At 36.2% G+C, this 20,994-nt stretch overlaps 1 protein-coding gene across 1 annotated transcript in view; it reads left to right on the top strand.

Annotated features, from left to right (window-relative positions):
* Window positions 1-16,789, top strand: part of SLC25A21 (solute carrier family 25 member 21) — a 221,158-nt gene extending 204,369 nt beyond the window's left edge. The window contains exons 7-10 of the mRNA XM_048950029.1: window positions 3,537-3,701; window positions 13,105-13,286; window positions 14,066-14,118; window positions 16,645-16,789. Of these exons, the coding sequence (XP_048805986.1) occupies window positions 3,537-3,701; window positions 13,105-13,286; window positions 14,066-14,118; window positions 16,645-16,715 (471 nt within the window). The 3' untranslated portion in view covers window positions 16,716-16,789. The remainder of the gene's footprint in view (window positions 1-3,536; window positions 3,702-13,104; window positions 13,287-14,065; window positions 14,119-16,644) is intronic.
* Window positions 16,790-20,994: the final 4,205 nt, after the last annotated feature.

The following is a 20,994-nucleotide window of genomic DNA, read 5'->3' as shown; positions in this document are numbered from 1 at the left end:
TTTTTCCACAAGCCTAGTGGAGAAGGAAAAATGAGATAAAAGATTCATTAAATTGTGTTGTCAGATTTGCATCAAGATGCATATAGTACTGTCCTCTGTGTCAGTATTTCCATTGCAGATATTCAGTGAACCTCTTTACTCCCACAGCAGCCAGTAGTACAGCACTGTGAAGAATTGTTATCCTGAAGTACAAATCTGAGACTCTTATGTACATTTACCCTGGCAGGCTCCAGACCTCTAGTGAGAACAGAGAGTTGGCATAAGACACTGAGGTCCAATGTGCTGGGCAGGTCCAGCTGGTGTCTTTTATGTTGAAATATAGGTGGTAGATTTCACAATCTTGGATGAATTTATTGATGTTAAAAGTAGCTGTTATGGGCTCTGTAATTCATTCAGAGAAGCACTCTCCTAGAGAATAATTTTATAACATTTGATAAATTTTTGTTACATTCTCAATGCATACCAGAGATGTCAGGTTGCCCAGGGTCTCTGGCCTAGTCATTTTTTAACTATGAGCAGTAAAACCGCTGAAACAAAGAGCTCATACTGCACAAGAAAAAAAAGGGTTGAGTTACTGCAAGGAGAAAGCACTGCATGGGAGGATTTCCATTTCAGGAAAGTACCTAATTTACACTTAAAATAGGATTGAAAGTATCTATTTGCCCAGATATTAAAAAATCCAAGGGTCTTAAGTTCTTAAATCACAGATATCCATCTTAAATATATATTTTAAAAGGGATTATAATTTTAGAATTTGTTGTAAATGAGAAAAACTAGTGGCTTCAGTACCACAATCTCAAGTTCTCATTAAGAACATGTTGAAGGACATTCCATACAAAGCATGTAAACTCAAGCCTACTGGAAGAAGCTCTTGCATGTTACTACAGAGTGTAGGGTAATGGTACACTCACTTCATTACCATGCACTGTTTTTCTAAAAGGTTTAAGTAAGGTATGTACCTATCCCATTGTGTAGGTTTCATATTATATGATGAAACCTAATGCAAGTCACATATTTCTTTGACTATTGTATTGAAATAATAAATACATCTCGTCTAAAGGAACAAGGAAGAGCATGAACACATACACCCACACCCAGACTCCTGCACACCCCCAAAACAAATATTCACACAGTACAGTGACAGTTGAATTATTCAGCGGTACCAGATCATCTTTCTAGGGCTGATAGATTTAAAGAGGAAGGCTGCAATAAATCACATATTGGCACTATTGTCATTTGGATTGCTACAGGTAAAAATAATGCAATTTTTTTTGTTTAGATAGAGTCCCAATTTTGTTTGTTTGGCTTTCTCTTTTTGTCTTTTCTCTGTAGCCATGGAAAACTCACTGGGTATAGATCCTGATGTGATTATAAAAGTCTTCTCACTTGATTTTACAAGTTTCTGCTCTAAGATGAGATGACAGTCTTCAGATCATGCTGTCCAGGTCTCTATTAAGTACAAGTCAGCAATTGTCTGAAGTGAATCAAACTCTAGTTTATACAGCACATTTCTCCAGGTTAGTTATCCTCAGGTCCTTCTGTCATCAGCATAGAATTTAGAACTTTGTGTCTTGATCAGCCGACATTTTAAATGTCTAGGGTAGCCCTTCTTATTGCTGAAGGACTGAAAAATGAGTCTTTTTGAGTAGCTCAGCTGTAGATGTAGAGTTTGCAGATATAGACATCAGGACTGATGAATCTCATCTCGGGTGTTCAGCAACTGGCAGGCATTCTTCGTGAGTCAGGAGTAAATCTGTATTCAGTATAAGACCAAGGAATACCTTACTATTGAAAGCTGCTTTCTTCAGCTTAAATGACTTTATTCCAGACAACTAGTATTTTTTGTTTGTTTTTGTGTGTTTTTTTTTAAACTCTAATCTTTGTGCATGAGAAAAGATGCTATTGAAAGTATGTGGACTACATTCCATATTGGGAATCTACATTTTTTAATAGATTCTGATTTGAATCCTGGTAGTAGTTAGGAAAATAAATTTAGTAAAATGTGTTCAAAGCATTAGCAGGATAATATTGGTTGCTAAATATGAAAAAACAGAATGAAACCTAGTATTAAAGACTAAATTTGTCAGTCACCTGACTAAGCAGTGATATACTGTGTCAGTTATAACAGGAATAATTTGGCTGATGGTGTTGATCTACTACAGTGATATTTTGAAATGAGAAGGCAATAAATAAGTAAGCACATTGAAATTAGCAACGTTCACAGTGCTGTAGTCAGAATTTCTCCTTATTTTCATGTTTGAGCAGCCTAGTGGAAGTCATCTTTTTCCCTTATAATTAAATATTTGATAGAGCTGGTTTTATGCTTTGGAAAAACCAAACTCACAACAACAGTTTTTTGAGAGGAGCTTTTCCATAATTCTGCTAAAAAGAGATCTAATACTTCAGAAGTATCATCAGTAGTATCGCAGTATATAGTGGTACAGATCAAATGTGTACTTAGGCAGATAGTGTCTGTGGAACTCATTGTTATATAAGTGGATCCTGAGGAAGTTTTGTCCTTTCTGGCTTTTATTAGGTAGGAGGGGCTAAGAGGATTTCTATGCCTTTTGGACATTATTTTCAAAACAGAATTTCTAAAGTCAATTTTCTAAATCTATACCTTGGAATATAAGTAAGTGTTGTGATTTTCAAAGTCTACCTACACCTTTACCTCAAGTTATTCATCAGGAATGCAAAACAGGATTTCCAGTTGGATGCTTATGAGAAAAAAGAATTTGTGCCTTCTTTTCTAGAGTTTCATTACTACAATATTAAAGTTAGTTGCCTGCTCTGTGACAGAAAATCATTTAATGTGTGATCTAATTTTAAAAAGTTCTGTGTGCTCAGTAACTCCTTCAAAAGTCAGTGTTTTAAAATTAAACATTCCAAGATAGCATATATGCCTTTTGTCATCCTCCAACTCTATTTCTAACACTGAATCTGGAACTGCCAAACTGTTCAACACAGTTGAACAAACAGATATTTATATTGTCCTTTGCTGCTCCAATCTATGGCTCCCAACAACTTGCTATCCTATCCATAATGGCTCAACTTATTTCCTCTTTCAATTCTGCGCTTTCATCACTGCCTTGTAGTGCATGCCCCTGTGCCACTGGTTTTACTTTAGAAGCTTTTTTTCTAATCTTCTAATTGTCCAGAATTATTGTTGTATACTCTAGTTGTGCAAGGGTTTCATCTGTCATAATCTTAACAGCATACACTGTGATGTAAAAAAAAAAAAAACAAACTGTTGCCAAATTCACATATCTGATGCCATGAGTTTCTCTATAAAATTCAACTAACATTTGAAATGATGATTTTAAGATTGCTTTCTTTGCTTTAGGGTTGTTTTCGTCTTTTTTCTGCTATCAGAAAAATGAGTAATATTTTTTGTAATGAAAAAAAAAAGGCAATACTTAAGATAAAATGACAAGAGCTGGCAACTCTGTGTTTGTCAACGGGATTGAAATGAGGCAGAGGTTATTGTTTTCTTTTTCTAAAGATGATCTCTTCCTTCCTTTACTTAACTTGTGAAGCAACCATCTAGCTTTGTTCAAGCTCAGCAGATCATCAGAACTGATGGTTTGGGCCTCCGTGGACTCAACAAAGGTCTTACTGCAACACTGGGCCGTCACGGAGTTTTTAACATGGTTTACTTTGGATTCTACTTCAATGTGAAAAACATTCTTCCGGTCAATAAAGTAAGTTTCTCATACAATGGAGTAGACAAGCAGATAAGAGGTTTGGCAATTTGATTAACGTTGTATTTTACAGTGCAAAGCTGTACTGTGACTAACTGCTGATTAACATAACTCCCTGTTTTGCAGAAAATGCTGTAGCATTTTCATGACAAAATTTGTGAACCAAGTTAAGGTTCTGCCTTTTGAAGAAAAGCTGAGTATAAACAAAGTAATCGTGTTTGAAATCACAATTTTATGAATATTTCTTTGTACCACAAAAGCAAAGTGAAAAGGCAGAAACAAGGTGCAAGTATGCTCAGTATGCAAGTATGTTATGCTATGCTAGGTATGTATGTGCATTGCTATTGTTTTGTTTGTTTGCTTGTTTGTGGTAAACTGGACTAGGAAAGAGATACCAGTTTCTAGAAAATTTCTAAGTACTCACAAAGCAAGGTGTCAAGCTTGATGAGCAGATAGGGCTGCACTATGGAGGTATCCTGACCATATACAGATCTGTTTACTGAAGGCAGTTCAACCTAATCTTGAAAGATGACAGGAGAGATTTACCCACGTGGGAGGGAACCAGCCCAGAACAGGACTTACACGGTTAAGAGACTTTATGTACCTATGAGCAAGCTGAGAAAAAGAATAAAGCTGTAATTGTCCTTGAAGAAATTTTAGTCAGTTGTCTCATATGATTTTATATAAAGTAGGCATTTCCCTTTATAACAAAAGGAAATTTTATGAATGAAAATGTACTAATACTGGAAACTTTCTAAATGGCTGTGTGAACCACAACTAATGGTTTATTAATGACTCCAGTGCATTACTTACTGAAGTGTGTTTTCACTAATGTGATTTTTAGATGATGACAGTTAAACAGTCACAGGTGTAATATGTAGGGATATTCATATAAGAAGCTGCAATTTACATCAAAAGGGATCAGTTTCTATTCCCATATGAAGCAACACCTCTTTTTTTCTGCACTTCTGAGTAGCCTGGTATTTTTGTTGGCAAGACCGTATAAATGGAGAAAAGCTCCACTTCTTATTTGCAGATCATTACAGTAAATTGAATTGTTAAAGAGCAGCTAACCCACAAGTTTCTACAAGTTTATTTTAGTGTATTTAAGCATACACTGCAGTGTACTTTAATCATACATTCTAAAAACTCAAGACACAAGGGTAGCTTGACGCAAAGATAGGAGTAAAAACATTTAATCTGATGAAAAGATGGAAAATTGTAGTTACTATGGGGAATACTCAGAACCATATGCGTGTAAGGACAGAAACTTATGCACAACTTCTATGGAAATGCTATACTTTACCTGCATAGTGATGGAAGAATAGTAATAGTATTCGGCATAAGCATGCTTTTCTAGCATTTCAATTTAAATATGTATGTATAGCACATGATTAGAAAGATTCAGAGCTTTATGACCTGTGAGAAATTAGCTCTTTGTATAGATTCTGTATGACAAAGAGAATTGTTAACATCTAGAACATTAATTAACAGAAATTTAAATAAATACAGACAGTGAAAGAGAAATTACTTCAGTGGTGTCACCTGGTGACACAGGTGTCCTGTATATGCTATCTGTGATCTTTGTACAACAAGAATGTATTAATTACAAGTGGAGAGGTTTTTATTGTGCATAACAATTGCGAAGTGGCTTGTACAGTGGCTTGCAGTGGCTACATCTCAGCTAGTAAATCGAGCAGTATCACTGAAACTCAGTTGTGTGTGCTGCTCAGCATGCCCTGGCCCAAGACAGCTAGCACTGTTCCTGGATATGGCTTGGGAGTTTGTGCACACAAGGAGTTTAATAGGCAGATTTCCTGCAGGATCTCTGATTTAGATGGTGATGGCTCTTAGTAGCATTAATGAAGTTAATAGGACACTGTAGGCCAGCTGGCAGCCATGCCATAGACAGTTCTGTACATACAGATGTAGCCAATAATTCTGATCAACCTCCCATTAAAATTGATTCAAGTCTTACCCTGAGTTTAACCAGGTATAGGTCAGGCCTCATCTTGCTTGTGCTAGACAACAGTATGTCGAATATGTTTATACGCATTGAACTTTGCTTCAGTGATTGGAAAATATCAGCATTCAATAATACGTTGTGATAAATATTTTCTAAACATTTTCTATATATTAATTATTATTTTAAATATAAATATATATATTAATCTATATATCAAATATAAGTATTTTCTAAATATTTTCTGTCAGTAGGCAAGTAGTAGAGGCTGAGTTATCAAACCCGTACAATAAATTTGATAGAAGCTATTAGGCAGTTAGTCTGAAAAATTAGTTGTAGCTTTTCATGTTTTCTCACATTTGATTTCATTATAAAACCTAATTTGTTCACTTTGTGCTTTTCACATAAAATCTTGTAAGTCAGTCTTGTGATATTGACAAGCATTTAAAACTGTGAAATAAGAATACTACACTTGAAATAATTCTGGCTCTTGACTATGTATTTGCTGTTCACCTTCTGTAGTGTAAGTGGAAAAATGTATGGAAATGTCCATATGAGCCTTTTAGCTGTCAACAGTGCTAAACTGTGCATTAAATTTGCATCCCAATTAAGGATGTTTGCAGCTTATTTTGCCAAAAACAATAAACTTTTTATGTTGAGTGGTCAAATGATATAAATGACATGTGTGGGTTGTAAATGTTCATAATGAATAATTTTTCGTATGTTCAGTCTATTCTGTTAAACAGACCATTTACAGCCAACCTCATGCTCAGTTTACTGAACATGGAATAAGCTAGTCTTGTTTCAATTGCCGCTAATGTATCACCCATAGAGCATTAACGGCTATGCATCTGCACTAGCAATCAAATCAGTCTGAAAATTTATATCGTCTCAGTTTTATGGCACATGCCTTTATAGCATGCTTCATAGGCTTCCAGCAGTTCTTGCTTTTTTTACTTTATCACAGTTTGGTTTGATGGCAAACATTAGTTTCATTAAAACCATTGCTCACTACCACCTCCAAGTGGCTATCATATTTGTTAACAATATGAAAACAGTGCCTGGCGAAAGCTCCCTTTGAATCATAGCCAGCTGCAAAACTCATTTCAAGTCAGACACTGCCTGCTGCAGCTGCCTCCTGTTAAAAGGGAGCAGTGGGCAGCAGTAGCTGAGCAGTCTTGTTTTGCCAGAGAAAGGGCCCTAAACTCCTATAGGCAAGGAAATGGACTATTCAGTTTGGCAAATAAATAAGATTGTAGAGAACAGATTTATTTCCAGTTGTTTTCAGATCTACCCCAGTGTAAAAGTTATATGTAGAAACAGAGTCCAAGGAGAACATGGTGCAAGTCAGTTGAATAAGTAGTGAAACAAGGTGATTTAGGAGAAGGCTGGATCAGAGTGGAAGGCAGAACAACCTCGGAGATACTGTGCAATCTCAAGTTTCAGGATGTCCTATCAGCTAAACAAAATTGCAGTGCTGTACCCAGCAAAATGTCACAAGCCACTGATCATGGCTCTCCAGCTAAGGTGTCCTGAGGCTGTTGAAATGTTGACCAGTGTTGTTTAAGGGCTTCTTCCCTGGCCATCGTCACCACATGTTGTATCATAGGGGGAGTGTCCTTTGCTGTCTTACCTTCTCCTGGTCTGTGGTATTCCTGTAGAGGCACACTTGTAGCTAAGTTCTTACAAGACATATAAATGGTCATGTAACAGGAGGAGAGATCCTACAAGCATCCCAGCTAAGGGAAATTGTCAGTGGGAGCTTGTGCTTGGTTAAAGACTGAACTTTATAGGAAACAAAGACCATGTAAATCTTAGTCTGAGTCTGCGCCTTTCTAGATACACAATCAGTCAGCCACAAGACAAGAATTCATAGGACATCAGCCTTTTTTAGTTCTAATATTTTTAATTATCTACTCTTTTTTTTTTTTTTTTTTTTCCTGTTTCATAACTAATTGTGTAACTGAAGCTGATGATGGATAACAGATGGATGCGGGGGGTACACAAAAAGATGTCCATTCCAGAGTGTCAGTTTCTGCTTCAAGGAATTTGAAGGGACTCATAGTTGATGTCTAAATGATGCCTTGAAGATGTGACCTGCTTGTAACCCCAACAGATCATGAACAATCTGATGATCTGCGTAGACTTACTCTATGTGGTAGAGCTGATTGGGATTACAAAAGAAGGTTCATGTGAAATTGGCTGATTCAGTTTTTAGAAGTGTAGTTGATAGTCTTCCAGGTATTTGTTCCCTAGGAAGTGTAACATCAAGCACTAAATATTGAATGACAGGAATATTAAGTACTCTCTTTTGGGTAAACAGAACATCACTGGTATGGGACGAATGCAGAAGGTGATGGAAAGATACAGTCGATAAAGAAAGAGTTTGTGAGGAGACAAAAGAGTTGAGTTTCTTTTGTCTCTTTGGTGTTCTACTTTCAATGGTCTGACAGTAATCTACAGCAATGTAACATTTGTTGAGAGGAACAAGTATGGATCAGTCTGCCTCTTCTCTTGGGGACTGTACAGAACTTCCAGAATTCTGTGTATCTTGTATTCAGTGACCATATTTTTATCATCTCCTGGATTTTAACTATTTGTTTATTTATATCAAAAATTCTTTGGTGCAGTTGTTTGTTTTAGGACTAAGTGGAGAGGAGTCCCAGCTTTGCCTGAGAGGTCTGAAAGATTATGGCAGAAGAGTAGATAATAGGTAATAATCTGTAACTAAAGATTAATAGTTGTATCAGGAAATTCTATTGTGAGGGGGAAAAGAAAGATCACTGATAGGGTTGCAAACTGTTTGAAAATGCCTGCATTTTACAGCAGACAGTCATCTCACTCTGGAGCATAGCCAGGACACTTATCCTAGTAGCTGTCATTCATTTATTATGCTCTTGGCCATCTGACAGATGGATTTTAAAAACTTAAATAAATGTCTGCTACAATGAGATTGCTCTCAAGGAGGAATCAAAGATAATACCAGTGTGAAGAGGCACATTTAATTCAAACAAAATGCAGCTGTGACTGCGTGTTTTGGAATGCCTCTCACGATTATGTTTGTTGTTGTTGTTGAGCATTTCCTATGCATCTTGACAAAAATCAGAACATGATTATACTAATCAGACAGCAAGCTATAGTTTACAGTAAGGAGTTTACTATGTAAGTGCATGAGATGTTCAGAAGTTCAGGGTAAATAAGAACATGAAGCTGTTTGTAAAACTGTGGTCAAGTGTTGAGTAAGTTGCAAACAAAAATTATGACTATTCTTTAAAAGAATCACAGCATGATATTACCACAACACTGACAAGACTAGTTTTCACTTCTCATTTTCACACTCTCTGGAGCCTTGCAGTGAATCTACATTAAATTCTCTTCATTTCTGCTGATTTCTGCCCAGAGTTTGTGTGCCTCCAAACTACCTGAACACACTGGTACCAGCTCCTCCCTCCCTGATAGTAGAGTATGACAACATTTCTTCCCAGCTCTCCTCTGAGACTCAGTCTATGCAATACCATGGTCTGTTATGCTGCCACACACTTGATAATAATAAATATAGCCCAGATAAGGTCTCTGGCCAAATCACAGACTTCTGTCTTTTAAAGTCTTCCTTTTTATACACAGGGAGATGGATGTGCAGCCTAAAGTGCAAAGCCTCTCAGTTCTGTTCATTGCTTCTCCACTGACCTATTATGTCACGTTGAGCAGATGTACTTACTTCTAGCAGTTATTTCACACTTTTATGCATGCTACCATGTATGTGCACACTATCTGTCTCTACCATCTACCTTATATACTTTGAGCTGTTCCTTTGAAAATACTTACTCTCTTCACTTTTTATAGTGAGTGTAGTATTGCGCCTTTCATCCATTGAATTGCATCTGAGATAAGCATCTAAATCAATACACATGTATCTACTATGGTGAGTAGTACCATATTATCTATTCTAAAATTAATTTTCAGTTTTTCTGGTGGGGAGCCTGAGATCAACCTTCTGATGCTCTCTCTTCACATGTTCTCCATCAGTTATGCATTTGAATTCACAACGTCTTATCAGTGACTTAAATTAACTGAATTCCAAGCATATATGGCTTTACCAAATAGTTATATCACTGTTGGATTAATATCTATGCTGCTTATGGATTTTAGTGACCTTCCTTCAGTACAGATTAAGATAGTATGGAACTTTTGACTTATACTAAAGATTTAAACAGATAGTTTTGACAAAGTACCTAGCTAATAAGCGTGTGAATAAAGAGTAGTTATAGGAGAGCCTGGGATTTTGGATTCTGAAACTGATAAGTGAAGTGTCTCCAGTGGGGAACAATATTGTACTTGGGTATATATGTGCTAGATTCAGAGTTAGAATGCTCTGTTACTAGAAATTATAGTATTTAGAAGAAGGAATTAAGCAGCATCTGATCTAGGTGGAAGTTACGGAGTCTCCATTTTGTTCACAATATTATAATAGTAATAAAGTATAACAAGCAGAAACGCAATATCTCAATTGTTTTTTCTCCCAAAGAATGTATGGATACTCAGCATGGGATGCATTTATTAGTATTACCTACTTTTCTCTGTTTATGCTCACATGGCAGGAGCTCATGTGTATAGGAGATGTGATCATGAAGGACGTGCTAAAAAGATAAGAGGATCAAAGTTTACATTTCTAACCACAACAAAGTTATTGTGTTATGAATAAGAAAACTGTTAACTTCCATGAGGTACACTATACTGTGGTATGGCACCATATAAAATCATGTTTCTGCTCTAATTCACATTTTTGCTCATGTTACAGAAAAGTTATTTTTGCTTAAAAACAGTCATTTTTCTTCCTCAGCTATGCCATTTACAAAAGCAATGGGAGATCGTCAGAATCTTTTTCTCTAATGTACCAAATATAAAATATATAATATGCAATCAGTGAAATGTATGAAGTTAGTGACAATAGCATGATCATAATTTTCCAGTTCCAGCATTAGCACTTGGCAGATGCATTACCTCATGTGTCTTTCCATGGGGTCTGAGGCTGATAGGAATATTTTGGCATTGTCCATTGAGTAGAAAAGGTTGGATTTCACTGTAAGAAGAAAGTGTTTTGTGATAGCACCAGCTTGCACATGCGTGAGAGATAACCAATGTTCTTTTGTCCATATAAATTTTGTAGGCAGAAGCCTGAGTTGTATTTGGAAATCTCTTTTTTATATGTAGAAGTAGTAGCACACTAAAAAGAAACTACTCTGTGCTTTTAGAAAAAAACTTCTTAGTTATTTTACATTAATGTGGAATCCATTGTATTAATTAAATGACTTGCGTATTGCAGTGATGAATACCACAGAAAAACATTTCCCATAAAGTACGTAATAAAAACTGAAGTTACAGAGCAAAGTTAGTGTATGTTGTAGCAAATTTGGTTATAATCCAGTTTTATGAATAAGCAAAATGCTGCCTTCCAACATTCTTAATGTCACAAATACTGAAATAGAAATGAAGCAGTTTTAATTTCCCTTTAGTTATGTTGGTGCAATGTTACATTTCAAAAGAAGCTGCCTAGTGGGATTCTCCTGCATATACAGTACTCTGTTGCACTGCCAGTTTCAAAGCAAGCAACACTGACATCAATAATTCACCAAAACATGAAAATGAGCAATCATTCAAATATAAGCAGCAAGGCTTGAAATTCACTGTTTAAGAAGTAAATACTTTTGCCTGATATGTATTGCTTAGCCCAGAGTATAACCCAGTGTGCTTAGTACTACAGAAAAATTGTTCTTGCACGTGAAAGGGGTATTTTAGATCATTCCAGACTGTGAAATATCAAATCAGTAGTGTATCCACCTCCTTGCAGGCTGGCCTGAGGAGTTAGCTCAGTTCCCAGGTACAGATGTGATCATATGGCTGTGGGATGGGCACCTTGTTATAAAGGGGCTGCTGTGCCTGGATTTCCAAGGGGTTCTTTTTCTTCCCTGGTACCAGAAAAATAGGCTTCATTTTATTTCCATTTAAACCAGTGACAGTATGTACAGAGCAAACAGAGGTCTTCTGCTAATTTTTTTACTAGTAAGTACAATTTGTTGTGTAGAAAGAAATGGGTATTAGCTATTCTAAATTTTGAAATGTATTATCAGTACTCTTCATGTTTTGTAAAATCAAAGTGTTGAGTTTTTCTGCAAGTAATAAAATGCTGTGCTGATTTTGATATCCAAACAACTGTATGAACTTCCACCGATGCATACTGTGCAGATTTTAACGTATATTCTTGTTGCTGGTCTGGAAAGGAAACCTTCATTGTTCTTGTTTTCACTTACAAATGTACAGATTTAGCAAACAAAAGACTTCTAATATACTGACATTATGACGTGGCAAAATCATCTATTATTTTACTGATGGTTTTCTATAACTGAAGTGACTTAAGGAAAAAATAGAACTGCACGTATGGAGTTTGATACAGTACAAAAGTGTCCTTGTTTTGGAACATCAGTAGCAAAAGAATCACGTGCATAGGAAAGGCACTGGTGGATGTTTCCCTTGACTTCTACTACTTGTAAAAGTAGAATTAGGCTTGCTTCAAGAGACTTTGACTCCCAGATAGATCTGAATTCTCAGATGTCATAGAAAATGGCAAGGTAGGAGGTCTTCCTAAATGATCAAATAAAACCCAGTCAGATCATGAACCTAGAGAGAGCAAAAAACTTTAGATGCACTTCTGACCTGCTTCTAACTTGCACTCTGAGCATAAAGTAGGGTTCAGAAGCAATCTGTTGTGAATTCTTCAGCCAATTAGCTGAGTGAGTTACCACTGCTTATAATGCACAGAACGTGGAGGCTCCCTTGCCGTTGCACCGAGCTGGATTGTTAATAGCAGGAAGCTAGCACTTCTCAGTACAGTGGATCAGCTACATGTGAAAATAAATGTAAAAAACCTGGAGGGGAATGGCAGCAGACTGAGATTAGCCTTTATTTAATTTAGCATTTGGGGGTCCAACACACAAATGAGCATTTTAGTAGGCTTCATGGTGGAAGTTGCTGTCATTTGTAAAATATTCTGGCCAATTAGCTAATAGTGTGCTTGGATTTCTCCTGTTTTGATACAGTAATACTAAGTACATTGTGAAGCCCAATTATACAAATCATCCCCATATGCCATACCAGTCTTTCTTTATGAACTGTGTTTATAAATCCTGTGTGAGGAAATGTGTACTTCAGCAATTTAGACCATGTGTAAAAACATAGCCAATAGGATTGTCAAGAAAACAAGTTCCAGCATAGGAAATCCTAATGTGTTCCGCTAAAATAACATGAGTGTGTTGTGTTGTGTGAGTTTTCTGATTAAATGCATATTACTTTATAGTGCTTAACCTGCATAGGTCCTTCCGTTTCCCTTTCTTATTCCTTCTTTCTCTCTCTCTCTCTTTTTTTTTTCTTTTTTTTTTTTTCCAGGATCCAAATTTGGAGTTTTTGAGGAAATTTGGAATTGGGCTAGTCTCAGGAACAATAGCTTCAATTATTAACATTCCTTTTGATGTTGCAAAAAGTAGGATTCAAGGACCACAGCCAGTTCCTGGAGAGATCAAGTACAGAACCTGTCTTAAAACTATGGCAACAGTCTATAAAGAGGAAGGGTAAAACATTCTTATTTTAATAAATGTCCAGACCTCTGTTTTAGTTCATATGGGTCCATAAAGCCATGTTGTTATATTTCAAATTTCACAAGGACATGAAGCCACCGTGAACTCACATATCAAAAGAACACAATGTTACGCTTCAAAAATGTATTTTAGAATTAAGGGAAACGTCTTCCTATTTCACATGAACTTTTACAGAAGGCTTACTGGTCAAAATTTATGGTCCACAAATAAATGCTTTGTATATCTCCGGTGTAATTTTTTCAACTCTTTATTTTGTAAAAAATAAAGTATCACTGGAAAACACAGTATTTCACAATTTAACTCTACTTGTAAAATGGCTGCTGAAATAATTAAATTAGGGACAAATCTTTGTGGCAGTAACATTTTCCAACTTTTTAAAATATTTCTCAAGTGAGGAGTAAGTTGTAGCTTTGATATTCAATTATAGCAGTCATTTTGTCCATGTATGCAGCTGTTGTTAACAGACTTGTCTTGAAAGTAAAACCATCTCACTGATTAAAGTCATATTTTTGATTGGCTGCACTCACAACATAGCTTTTGTGACTGAACATTGATTAACTTTTTCTCTTCATCTAATCTGCCTCTGTAAAATGTTAAAATCCAGATACTGCCTGCTATTGAACATGTGTAATTTCAAATAATTGCTTCTAAGTGCTCTGCCAGCATTTTAACAAACACATGCTAAAATTCCATTCTTCTTTTACAGCAAGAATATTGTTTGAAATTCTTTGTTTGTTTTTCTTCTGTTGCAGATTTCTGGCTCTGTACAAAGGCTTGATTCCCAAGATCATGAGGCTTGGTCCAGGTAGTTTTTCCTTTCTCATTTCTCTGTTGTTTTCGTTCTTCTTTCGTCTTCCTCTTTTTCAATTTCTTGAAAAAATTTAGTGAGTGTCAAACAACTAAATGAGATACTGTACCATCTTTGAATGATACCTTTGGATAATATCATCTAATAACATCACAGAAAAATTTGGCTAAAATATCTAAAAAATTTTAGACAGATGAGGTGATCACAGTTCCAAGTAACTTCTAGTTGGTGAAATTACTTCATTTGTGAATAAGCTAGAGTGCATCTTTGCAAATACCAGAACTATAAAAGCTTTTGAAGTGTTTCTTAAAGCTTACTGTATTCCCTCTGATGTGATTTTGTACCGATTCTGTAATGTCCCCTTAAAACACAGGTTAGAGTCTTTCCAGCATAAATGCTCTCAGCTAGTTGAGCCCAAACATATCACATTCCATTTACTTTCTGCTTCTTATGCTCTGCTGGGTCTGTAAGGAATGTATTCTTAAGAGCCAATAATATGGGCTAGGAGGAGATTTGCCGGATACTGGAAGACCAAGAGGACATGGATAGCTTCGGAGTAGGTTGCTGATTGACCCTTCTCACTAGCTGTTGCTCCGCATGCAAAGGCACAGTGCTAGACGACCCTGCACATAGCAGGGGGGTTGAAACCTGATGATCATTGTGGTCCTTCTCAATCCAGCCCAATCTAGAATTCCCTGATTCTATGATTCTGTGATTCTATGATCTTCCTCAACTTCTAGACTGTTGTTCTCAAACTGCTTTTGATCAATGATGAAAGCAAAGCAACAGGCCTTTAGACTTTGTCAGCCCACAGAGGCAGCCTGTGTAAAAAGGAGCAGAAGCCCCAGTTTGAATACTATCCTGCTCACATGAAATTGTAGTTCCAATTCTGCAAGGTGGTTTAATAGGCTAGAGCACACATGGTTAAAAGAAAGTAGGTGCAGGTCTGCTCTGCAGAACAAAGGAGGCATTAGGTTTGTCTGTATATGTTTGTATATCCAATCCTTCTGACTGAGTACAAGACCATGCCTGGTTATGGTGCAGGACAAAGGAAGAAGATGGGGAGGGGAAAAAAAGGCAGCTAAGCATAACTGCAGCTGAAAGCCTTTTCCCTCAGATACTAAATTACATACAGGACAAGGAGCCAACAGGGCTTCACTTCCCCAGTACACTTTAGTATAGCTGACTTTGGAATTAAACTTTTCATCTTACAAGTGACAATGCACTCTGGCTCAGGTCCAGCAAATCAGTTAAGTGTGCGCTTCATTTTAAACACCTTTTATTCTCATTAACTAGTAAGAGGATTTGGATTTTTGATGAAACAATGACATAATCTTTATTGTGACTGGAAAGGTAATTCCTTCTTTCAACATGTGAAAACTTTCAGGAAAAGAGATACACAAACATCACACAGCATAAGAGCTGGAATTAGCCCTGATTGGAGCTCAAATCACATCTTCAAGACACTGTGTTTATGATTTGTTTGTTGGTCAAACTGTTGCAAATTTCTGCTCTGTCTAGCTCTCTGGGAGTTATTGTTCACAGATTTCAAGTCTGGTTTTGTTCATAAGGATAAATAACTGAGAAAATTCACATGGTATCTCTGTGTTCCTAGTTGTTTGAGCCTATCCATCCATATGCAAAGGTCAGACCAGTTCAGCAGCACTTGTTTGTTAGAAGTGCCTCTGCAGCCTGCTCAAAGAGCCAACAGGCAAAGGGCAAAGGAAGAAAAATGTTTGTGCCCCTGTGCTGGCACCTGCAAATAGTACATTGTAACACACTACTGCAGCCCTTAACCTGGTTCTATTTCGCATCTTGGATTCCACTAGCAGCTTCTTTCTGTATGTTTAATTATATATACACCTTCTGAAATGTTTCCTACTTCAGCTGATACAGCAACATCAGGGCTTAAGTCTGGCTTCACTTGTTTATTGAGCTTAAAGTGTGATTTTGTACTGTTAACCATTAGCTAGCAGATAACACCACTTCATCAACACTTCAACAGTGAATTCATAGTTAGGTAAAGCCACAGGAAGACTATAATCATTTAAATACTGCAGTCTTCTAATTTAGATGTGATAAATGAACAGTAGAAAACCTTTCATGAATCTTACCTTTTGTGTATTTTTGTCATTCCATTATTTAAGTTGTTCTTTCATGGCCAAATCCAACTCCAAACAGGCACACAAATGTTCACACATTCACAGATGAAAACAATGACTTGCAAAAGAATGAACACAAATTAATCTTGCAAAAATATTACAAAAATATCAGAAGTGCACTGTAGATGAGCTTAATTTAATGTGCAACCTTTTCACATCAATTTTATGGTCTAACATCAAGTAAAATACATATGGTCCAAGAATTGGTCAAGAATTTTTCATGATTAGGAAATTGCTAGAATTAACTATTTTTTAAATAAGGCTTTGCCATATTCTGTCTCACATTACACACTTTAAATACTCTGAGAAAACTTGAAAGTGCTGAATTTTATGCATAGTAAATTATTATATTTTCTTCCAGGTGGTGCAGTGATGCTTTTGGTTTATGAATATGTTTATGCATGGCTTCAGGACACAGTTGATCCCAAGTAGTGCTTCTGAAAAATTTACTGCTTAAAACTATATGCTTTCTAAAATACATTTTAATAAAGTGAAACTGATTCTCAGCTGTTACGGTTTTGAATGTACTCAGATTACTGGTGGTACAAGAAAATATTCAAGTAGATACCTGTCTGAAAATGTGTAAAGTAAATAATCAAATTGATATTTGTAATTTCTTTGTCCATGTCAAGAGAAAACATAAAGGAGACATGAGGTAGTTTTTCAAGGACAAACTGAAAATTCTGCACACTAAATTGTGCTGTGCAGACAATACTTTTAAAAGTGCAGCTGAAATGATAAAATAATGACCTTCAGAGCATTTTAAAAAGAAAACTAGAATAATTGCTTAGGACCAGATACTGAGATCATGTAAAATGACAGCTTGGGATTAAGAACAAGAGCCAAACTCTAGAAATTCATGCGTCAAAATTGGGTCCTGTTTCTATTCCAGTTGTACCGCGTTTGGTACAATTTCAGCAGCAGTGGCAGAATTGTTTCTTAAGTTGTTGAGAGTTAGGACAGACATAGTACAGCAAGGCTAGCCACAGCCTTAGAAATAAACATAGTATTAAATATCCTACTTGTTCATAAGCCATATGTATCATATAAAGCCCACGCAGGTTACTGAAGATACTAAACAAAATTACTCTAACCAAGTTAGTTTCAGATACAAAGCAATTATGGAAATCATACAAGAATTGCACAAATAACAAGGAAATACTTTTGGATGTACAGGATCTTACTGCAATTTTTTCATCCACTTTCATATCCTAAAAATCCTCAGGGTATCTTGATTATCTTTTTGCCTTCTGTCACCACCACAAGGGAGAAGAACGGTGTTCAGTTAACCTCTCTTTTCTCTTTATTTGACAACAGCAATTTCTCATTCCTATGTTACTTTTTGATTGATTGACTTTATTGATTTTAGCTAAAATCAATAAAATTAGCTCTGTTGCAGTTTATAATTTTAAGGCAAATGTTCCCTATCAGTACTTAGCCAAAGAGAAAATGCTACTATGATCATTTCAAAAGTGAAAAGCAAAATGCTTCATAATTAGTCTTTTATTAATTTAGGGCATTCAAAATATAAAAAATAGAAGACTTTAAACATACTGTATGTACATATAGCCTTAGGTTTTACATCTTTTCCAATGCGATTTTTTTTCCATGTAATAGCTCACCCTGATCTTTGATGAAAAAAGAGAACCATTTGAAAGGAAAACACACACACACACACACACAAAAACAAAACAAAAAAACAAAAACAAAAACAAAAAAACCCATGGCATTCTTTTAGAAAACAAACCAATGGTATACCCTTTTTTTTTTAATGCCTTTTCCAGGCCAGTCCTTCCTGGTGTAATATGGTGTCAGTGTATGGGAACTACTGAGTCACAGCCTGAACCTCTGATTGATCACCTGAGGCGAGCCATGAGTCAGCCAGAGGAGCACAGGTGAAGGCAATTCACCTGTGCTGCCGGAAGGGGTGGAGCCTGGCTGCACCCCTCCTAGACCTATTTAAGAGCTGGCTACCAGACAGGAAGGATCTCATCTGGAGATCCCTCCTTCTGGTGTTTTGTGGTGAGCCAGCCGAAGGGTAAGTCTTCCATTTATTCTCTGTTGTTATCATAGTCCACTTTGCCTAACTCTCTTGTTTGTTTTGTGATTGTAGCATCTTGATATCTATTGATTATACATGTCAGATTCAATTTTACCACAGGACCATGCAAACACAGTGAGGCTGTCAATGGAAGTATTAGGCTTACTGATTTCTTTGAAAACGTTTAAACGTTTGATGCTCTAGAAATGAAGCCTAGCCTTTTCGTACCAAAAACTTAAGTTCTGCACTTACACAGTTTGTACATCTCCCAAATTAACCCCTTCACCTAAGTGGCTTCACTCCAGATTTGTACCCTTGTATCTAACAGCAGCATTGGATCCTTTTTATGATTTGAAAAACAATTCCTTTTTTTTTTTTTTTTTTTTTTTTTTCTTCATCCATTTATCATAAAATGGCTTAAAGTTCTATGGGTAATAAGCTAGCATACTGTGGTTTTCAGTTTACCAGTGAGTATAAGCAGTAAGGAAAATCCTTAGGCAAAAAAGTATTCTGTATCATATGTTCATATATATTTAAAAAAAAAAAGTTGTGAATTTTGACCAAAAAAATACCTACAAGCCAATCATCAAGGGCCAAGGTCAGGCCCCTTCATTCATGCTGACCAATGCTTCCTACACAGCCCTGCTGATTTTCCACATGGAGTCGGGTATTATTTACACCAGGCAAATGCATGAAGAGCTACACTAAAGGAAGCATGGCTCGTGATGCTGTGTTCCTAAGCAAAGATTAATTGATGTCATGTCTTGGCTTGGCTTTAAAAATTAGCCTAGTTAAGATGAAGACAATAATTCAAGCAATTCATGCAAGCTAAGGTTCTGTTTCTCTAAGTATCTTCTAAAACATGCCAGTAATTCATGGAAATCTCAGAAGACTTCTATTCCAGAAATTGCTTTGTTGCACTCTGTTACAGACTTGTGAATCCTTGGAACTCAAGAAGCTGTGATTTGGAAGACCACTCTTCCTTTACCTTTTTATGTCGTCTTCCTTTGATGTGCGTTGTATTGTATGGGTAACAATCACTGCACTTGCTCAATAATTTTATAAACCAGAAAAAAAATGATTGAAAGCTGAAGTCCCATTGTCAACTTAATCATTTATTGGCATGATCTTTTTCCTTCATTTTAATTCTCATTTTATTTTTAGTTAAGAGCTCATCTGGAAATAAACCTAGTTCCTTTTTGTGGTTTTTGTTTTGTTTGTTGTTTTTATTTTTTGCATAGAACTTCACCTTATTTCAGCTACAACTGTATAAAGACAGAACAAAGTTAGTCACCTCACTAACAGCATGGCGGTGTAGAAATGCACTTTGTGTGCACATTTCGTTGCATGTGGTGATTTCCAACTAATGGAGTACTTTTTAAAATGTTCTACTGAAAGGCAATGGCTTAAGCATCTCGTTAAAGCTAACCAGCTGTTGAATTCCTTGGCTGTACTGAGGCCTGAGAGTATGGGATCATATCTAAGATCAGATCTTTCTTTCTTTCCTAAGGGCCATGATACAATACCTGTGTTCTTTATAGAAATACTGTTCAGTTAAATATTTTTTAATGCAAAAAGCAAAGGTGGCTGCAGCCAGTTGTATACATCTGTATTTTAGTGGATTTACCATGTGCAGCATTTGTACTGGTTACTTCTATTAGGAAACTTTGCCCATGGCCATTTCAGTGGTGAGACTCAGAAATCCACAAAGTGAGGACTGTATTCCAAGAGAGGACTGTATATTTCACCTTCCCTGAATTAATATTTAATGTGGTATGCAGACAGAGCAATATTTGAAGAATGATGTTTTCTCCTTGGTTTTAACCATCTCTGAAGTAATTTAATATATTGCACATTTATATTAAAAAAAAAAAATCACAATATATTAATATTATATGAAATCTTACACCAATCTTAGTTTTTCTTTTCAAATTCATATTCTGAACATACCTACAGCATGTGGAAAGCGTTCTGGAATAATATTCAGATCTTTATTATTGCCCAAAGAAAACAGGTAAATCTTCAAAGATCAGAACGTTAGCCCTCTTGGGATTAAAGTCAAGAAGTTTAAAGCAAAATAACTGGGACAGAGTACTTGCCACTGGTTACAGAAATCTAGAAAGGGAAGTCATTAATATTAAATATCTGTGTTTGTAGCACCACCACCAGTATATCTATAAGGGGGAAAAAATGCTTCAGAACAACGATGTAAACCTTACCAAGATCCTTATATTACATTCATTAAAGCAGAAATTAAAGATAACTTCCTCTTTAAAAAGAAAAAAAATTACAGCATAATCTTGGGGCCAAAAATTCTGGACATGGGTGAGCTGACAATGACAGTACAATTCTGTTTCACAGTGGTTTTGCTAACTTACATGGCTTTATAAGCATCTTTGCACATTTCACAATAACAGCATTTTTTCTCTCCAGTTTTCAGCTCTGTTCAGATATTTCCCACCCATTTCTGTTTGTGTTCTTAACACAGAATCGGTGTTTTGTGAACCTGGAAGGCCTAGAGCATCTGGGGAAAATTACTTGGCATGATTTTGGCCTTTGAATCTTCTGCTAAAGAAATAACTGTATTTCGTGAGATGTTGAATTCTACACTGTAGACCGAAGGGGGAGAGAGAGATAGAGAGGAAAAAAAAAAAAAGGAAGGAGAAAAAA

The sequence above is a fragment of the Lagopus muta genome, chromosome 6 (assembly GCF_023343835.1).
Source record: "Lagopus muta isolate bLagMut1 chromosome 6, bLagMut1 primary, whole genome shotgun sequence".
NCBI classification, from domain to species: domain Eukaryota; kingdom Metazoa; phylum Chordata; class Aves; order Galliformes; family Phasianidae; genus Lagopus; species Lagopus muta.
Note: the sequence above shows the minus strand (reverse complement) of the source record. Positions and strands in the feature narration are given on the sequence as shown.